This window comes from Diadema antillarum, unplaced genomic scaffold (assembly GCF_040938485.1).
Source record: "Diadema antillarum isolate AM-2024a unplaced genomic scaffold, OU_Dant_1.0 seq00001945_RagTag, whole genome shotgun sequence".
Taxonomy (NCBI): Eukaryota; Metazoa; Echinodermata; class Echinoidea; order Diadematoida; family Diadematidae; genus Diadema; species Diadema antillarum.
Genome location: NW_027272605.1, coordinates 275,367 through 282,500, shown reverse-complemented (window position 1 = coordinate 282,500; position 7,134 = coordinate 275,367). Strand labels below are relative to the sequence as shown.

Sequence of the window (7,134 nt, the reverse complement as noted above, 5' to 3'; positions counted from 1 at the left end):
CGTCAAGGTTAGCAATGAAAAATTGCTTCAATTAATACACATTGTCCTATCATCACTACACTCACTGTCATCATTATTATCATCATTATTGTGGCACATAGAAGGAAAACTGCCAGCAGGGGTTAAAGGTCATCCCCATAAACCAGGAGCATGCTTTACACAAGGTTGCTATAGTAGCCAAAGCGATATATTCCTCGCAGAGTATATACAGGACAGGTACAGAGGAGTCATTGTCATTGACTTTTAGACCAATTTAAAGAATTTGCAAGCCGTGCCTCTGCAGTTTTGAAGTGCGTGATCAGTGCTTGAAATACCCATCGGCCATCAACAATTTGCTGCCATGCCCTTCCCACTAGCTGGATGCTTTTTTAAAATCAAACCGATCATGGCCACAATATTTTTTTACTCACTTGTGCCCCCTTAAGATGTGGCCTTGACCCAAATTTGATGAAATTCCTAGTCCTGCTTGATACATAGAACATGTACCACATCAGTCTAGCAACAATATGATGCCGATGTAATACTTTTTGACATTCATGCACACATTGAAATGGACTCGATAGCAACTTGAACACAAGTTCCCAGATCACTGCATGTCTTGGCAGATCAGTAGAGCTGGACTGTCGTGAAAACTTAAAATTAACAATGCTGCATTTTTTATTACAATGATTTAGTTTTGAACGTCACTGGACTAAAAATTTGATTTCCCAATTCAATAGAATGTTTGCATGTATGAAGAACATGAAGATTCAAAAACTCATTATACAAAATGATAGTGGTCTTCCAAATTATGTAGTAGACTGGAGCCCTCAATTGTCTGTTCCTGTTTTACAATACAGTAGTTCTTCAGACTGTTCCTCTGTAGCAGATATGAATATATACATTACACCAACCAAGTTATTACACTGACCGAGTTATTACACCGTCCAAGTTATTACACTGACCAAGTTATAACACTAACCAAGTTATTACACCAACAGAGTTTCCCAAGCTCAAGGGTTGTTGTATTTAGTAGCAGATGCTCGGGCGAAGAATTTTGTTTGATAAGTCTCAGAATGTTCATACAGCACGAAATGACACTCGTATGACACTAGAACGAAAAACAGGAAAAGATACAATTATTTGCCTCTAAGATTGTGGTCATTCAAAGTTGCTTGAAGATTAGTTGATAGGGAGCAAATTACTAACACGTGTGATGTGCATGCCTGAGTAAATATATATCTATTTCACCCATTAACAAGCCACTGTTGCATGGGCAAGGTGACATTAACTTGCGACATTCTTGCGCTCTCCAGATTAGTCTGCAGCAGTTTAAACAAGAATGCCCTTCTAGCTCTGGCATGGGGGGAGTTGCCGGCGGGGTTCCTGGACTCTGGACGCTGCCAGTAGTTGCAACACAATTTCGCTAGTGGCTACCACAGATTGCAGTACCTTGACCACTCTTTTTGCTACAGCTTTATAGTTTTGTGATGAATATTGGACATTTATCCAGCTAGGATTTGTTAAACTTGACAGTTTATGATAACAAATTTGCTCCAAGAATCTTTCTGCAAAACTGTGGTTGCAGCTGCTTATATTTTTAAGAATTTTTTTTTTTTTTTAGATTAATATCTGAAAGGATGTAATTTGCAGCCAAATCAGTTTTTTTTTTTTCTTGGTTCTTGTTTAGTTTCATTTTGAAGGATTTTTTCCCCCTCGGATGAATCAAATCTACCAGAATAATGTAGTTTATCAGAATAAAGCAATTTGTTGCATTACCATTTATGCTGCTTGCCACAACATTGCTACAACATGTATACATGTAGCTGCAATTTTTTTTTTTTTGATGGATCCATTCAGCCGTGACCAGCTCAAGGGAGGTTTTTTGCCAGTATTTTCTAGGTTAGGTGCGGCTAGATTTGAGTGTTGCACTAATATATCAAATATACTGGCACATACATAATTCATTCAATACAAACTTCTTCTAACCCTCATTTTCACTGTGTGCTGTACAGTCTCAACCATACACATTCACATATATTGATCACAATCTGTAACCAGTATGTTATTCAGCTTTGCATATGTACATACGTTTTTACTTGACATGTTCTTCACCAGTATATATTTCCCTTCTGGTTTTTTTTTTTGTTATTGCTGTCATTTTTTTCTTAGTACCATGGTAATTCTGCCAGACTGTGCAGTGTGTTCGGAAGACATGAATAAACTTTGTAAAAAAAGGACATTGTCAAACTAGACATAATACAGGTCTTACAATAAATGAATTATATTTCATAACTTTGTATTCGACAGCTGTTTAATATTATATAGCTGTAAGAGTTAACTTTAAAATGTGAATCATGCTTGTTCTGAGTACATTTTATTTGCTGCTCTGCTGCGAGATAAAAGTGTGTTGTTATCAATAAATCATGCCCTGCTAATATATGTGATATGATATGAAATAGGAAAACATAATCATCCTAAGATAAGAGTATGGATCACATCATAATGTTCAAAGTAAATTGCTAAAGAGGAATGTAAAACTTGAATTCATAATGCTAATTATAATTGACCAGAGTGACATTGCGTGTAAGGCAGATGTATGTTTCCGTGGCCTTGCCTATGGCACTTTGGTGCAGTGCTGGAATATGAAAGGTTGACCCAATGATAATGAGAACTTCTCTAATGACCAGTTCCAACTCCCCACCACCCTTTTTTCCCTCTCCCCTCTTTTTGTACACTCTGTGGCATCTTTTGCCTCCTTGCCCTACCCTGGGAACCCCACCCCTTCCCCTTTGCCCCCCTTTCCCAACGTACACTCTGCCAAATGCGTCTCGCCCCACCCACAGCCGGTCCTGCTTCCGCCTCCTCCGTCGCCCCAACCCCAGGACAACGGTGACCGGCACGAGCGCTCGGGCGTCAAGTTTGCCCCCGAACCCAAATTCCACCACATTCAAGAGGTCAGTGTGACGACCCTCTCCGACGAGGGGGGGTCTCACATTCACGCAACAATTTTTCTTTCTCTCTACTCCTCCTCCTCCTGTCTCGACTGTCTTTCGTTTTCTCGGTATTAACGCGTACTACTTGTCACATGTCTTCTTCCCCCACACTTCATGTGCCTGCCCCCTTTCACATCTTAAAACAAAGTTCGCTGTCTGTTGCAGGTTGTCTGCACTGTCGTGTTGTCTTCACCTGCTTTCCACAAATGCAATTGTCTCTGCCACGCTAAAATAAGTTGTATTCTCTAGCCATTAGAAGGCATAAAAAAGGTCCATTTTCAGACCTTGATTTCCTCATTTTTCGCATTCATCGTAGGTGTGTTTGATCTGACTGATTTAATCTATATGTCTATTCTTTGTCTTGTATAAAATTGACAAAGTTATGTAGTGCCTCACTTCTCGATTAATGTATTTCTAATTGTGTTTCAACTGTTATGTAGTAACATCTCACCCAAAAAAAATTGAATAAGGAGCATGTATGCCCATGTAATGTGCAGAGAAAACGACGCACCTGTGAAAACTGGTGTGGTAACATCAGTGACTTGATTTCAATAATAGATGAATAGCTGTAGATTTGAAATTGCTTTGCTACTTTCTCGATCCTCTTCTGCACTTGTCCTCCTTGCCATGTAGTTTTCTTTTTTTCTCCTCTTTTTTTCTGAGAATTTTTACTCCTTTATTTATCAGTTTAGTAGTTGTGATGTCTTGGTCTGGTCAAAGTCTGTGTTTTTGCAACCATACTGTACATGTATTGTGAATTATCACATCAGCTTACTGTAAACTCGTCCCTTCTTTGTCTGGTGTTAGTGTATTGGTAGCATTGCTTCCAGTCACTGATTTACTTTGTTTTGTGCCCCCCTGGTTTGGTGTCCTCATGGAGAGAGCTGTTTGTCAGTTATAGACTTGTGCCCCCATGTTAGCCGATGGCCTGAAGACAGAAAACATGCAAACAAACAAACAAACCTGTGATTGCATTACCACAAGTGGACCCTCTGAGGCTAAATTTTGATTTTCCCATCTGGTTGCGGTCAATATGTGAAGTTTCAGGTCGATGATGTACAACAGGCTAAATGTGGATTGAAGCAGATAAATGAACAACCACAACAACAAAAAAATCCTGCTATAGTGCACATTGGTTCGTTTTAGATAGATACCATGCATTCCTGATATGATTTTGAAGCTAAAAAAAGAGCAGTGAATGTTAGCAGACATTTTGTTTCTCTTCTTATTCTTTTTTGAAAGTAAATCACGCTGCTGTGAAAAATGTAGAGGGCATGAAACTATGGGACCAGTTTGGCCCTGCTGCTGCATTAGAGACAGCTTACGCAAAAATATTACGTCAAGAGAAGGGAGAGGGGAGACAGATTGGGGAAAGTCACTGCCAAATTTCTGCTGATTAATCCTAAATCTCTCTTTTGTTGGCTCTCTGAGTCACCCGTATCTTCACTCAAATGCACCCAAAAAGTTTATCAGCATGTTGTGTGCCCAAACATGAGCCTTATCTACTAATGCAATCTCTGGATGATTGAGTTGTGACGTGAAACCTAGTGACGTACAGTACAGGTGGGGAGAATGTTTAGCTTGTGCAAGCTTGAAGTGAGGCTAACGCAATTGTGACCATGTTGTCCACCAGAATCACTGTCTTGCTCAGTAAAATGGCATCACAATAAGTGCACTTGTTTTCATTTTTTTTTTTTCAATAAGAAAAAAAGAAAAAAAATTATTCTTTTTTCCTTTCCTTCTCCAACTAACAACCTCCCTGCATATCCATTCTTGATTGCATACTTTTTCTCCTACATGATTTAGGGTTCTGACTTCTCATGGCTTGCCATAGTTGGGTCACTTTAAATCTTGGTGAATCAGTGACATAAAACATAAATGTCTCCCCGTAGGAAATCTGTAATATTCTTCCAGTGCATGATGTAACAGTGGTCTCCATACAATGTAATCATCCCTGTTTGTGACAGGGTGCCTATTTTCGGCAGAGGCAGTTTCATTCATCGATGAAACAGCTGAAGAGCATCAAGTGTGCTTAGTCCCACTTATAGAACAAAAGCGGGAGTTACTCGCAAGTGTTATGGAAAGTGAAAGTACTCTCGCACCTGATTGAATCTTTTCGTCAACGAATGAAACGACCCGTGATGCGAATGGGCACCCTGATGCGAACAGGGATGATTACTCTAGTTGTATATTCTATTTCTGTTGCTCTTTTTTTCTTAAGTGTGCAAGACATGCAATATATTGTTTAAGCGTTTAGTAATAGTAGAATAACATTCCACAAAGCTATGTACAGTATGATTGGGTGGTCTTACTTTTTTCGTCTTGTCAGTTGCAAATGTGTAATAAGTGTCACTCATTTGTAGTTGTGTAGAAATTAATATTCTTGCTCACATCACTAGCCATGCTCTCAGTTTTCTGATGTTTTGCTTGTATATTGTAATATCTGCTTGCAGTGTGTATTTTGCCACTCAGAAATGCACAATATATATTTCATCCTGTTCTGATCTAATTCCCATGTAACCCTTCAGGCACAACATAAAATGGTAGCAATGTTTCTCTTGCACCTAACCATAATCACATTCCATAATTCATGCTCACCAGTTATTTTGTTGTGAAATTACACAACACTGATTGTTGTATTGGCTAACCTGTACACTCTTTCTTCTGTACATCAGACTTAAAGTCTTTTGACTTCTGTTAACATTTCAATCTGTGCCCCCTTTCACTGCGGTATTCAATTCATACATTTGTTAACATTATAATGCACAGCTAGTAAAATTGATGATTTTACATAACGTAATTGAAGATACTAGACAGCTTAGTAATGCCGAATAGGACAAAAAAGGCTCCCATTTCTTGTATGTTTTCTTGTCTTGTTTTGTTTCTTTCAATGACATTATGTAGTTCCACTTTATATTGACATAAAAATGTATCTGCTCATGAATGAGAGAAAGTGAGGGAGAAAAAAAAAGAAAAATTGTATGCATACATTGTACATTACACCTGTATGTTTTCCAGTTGCTATTTGTAAGTGTAGATTGAATGTACCCATGTGTATGCAACCTAGAAATTCAAACCTCCCATCATAGAAAGAAATACATGTAGGATGAATTATGTGTGAGTCTTTGGTGGTGACAAACGGTTTCCATTTACTGTAGTCCCACTTGTGCATTTCTGTGTATGGTGAAGGTGACGGGAAATTGGAAAGTCGCATCAAATGTGCCTGTTGCCTGTCAGTATGAGCATTGTGGTGCACCATGAAATTTGATTTCGAACAATTTGATGCATGCTTTCTGCCTGTTTGCAAAATCCATTTTTTCTTGTGTGCAGAATTTCTGTATGATTCCGTGAGCTTGAAATAAATAGAGAATTAGTGAAATATGGGACGGAAGTTTTAGCCTCTTTGCAGAATGTAATGTTTGCAAAATGTTTATGACACAAGCGCATAGATTTTATCAAGTGACATGCTGTCATATTAACCTAAATTCTATCTTTAAAGTCCCACTAGGAGTTATAGTTGTGTTTACAGCTTGGTTTGATATTTCTAAAAGTAGTTACAATTTCAGAATTTTAAATTTCACCAGAAATGTCCATGTTGCATTTGTAGACTGTTTTGGAATGTTCTTGCTCAAAGGAGGAAACATACAGAAGGTAGAAGCATCTAAATTATGCATGGCATTTTTCTTAGTTGTTGGGTGTGTGTGCAGATTTTTGTTATCTGCATTTGCATTCATGTGTGTGGTAGACACAATTGTATTTGCATGTGTGCAGTGAATGAACAAAGGAACAGGTGTTTTTGCACATGTGGCACTTTTGTCTGTTATCATTTCGTGCCTGTGTTGTTTGTTACTGTGGTAGCATGCCAAACATTCCCTTGCTTTGTCTGTCATGTGTGTGTTTCACATGTTGCAAACATGAGATTTGAGTTCAGTGCAACACCTCTCTGACTCACTTTTAGGCTGTGCCAAGTTTATTGCCATTATTAGATTTATTCTGATAGGTTGCTTGCCTGTAGGGGAAAAAAAAAAGTGAAAATGCTATGTTAAAGTGATCATCAGGCTTCTGTAGTTCAATTCTCAAATTTCATGAAATTGTGTGATAAAACAGGGATGTCTACATTTTTTTTTCACTTACTGATGAGTCTGGAGGCTAATAATTT

At 38.3% G+C, this 7,134-nt stretch overlaps 1 protein-coding gene across 1 annotated transcript in view; it reads left to right on the top strand.

Annotated features, from left to right (window-relative positions):
• Positions 1-7,134, top strand: part of LOC139713301 (uncharacterized) — an 85,148-nt gene that overhangs the window by 25,540 nt on the left and 52,474 nt on the right. Inside the window, exon 13 of the mRNA XM_071625045.1 lies at positions 2,826-2,936. Within this exon, the coding sequence (XP_071481146.1) occupies positions 2,826-2,936 (111 nt within the window). The remainder of the gene's footprint in view (positions 1-2,825; positions 2,937-7,134) is intronic.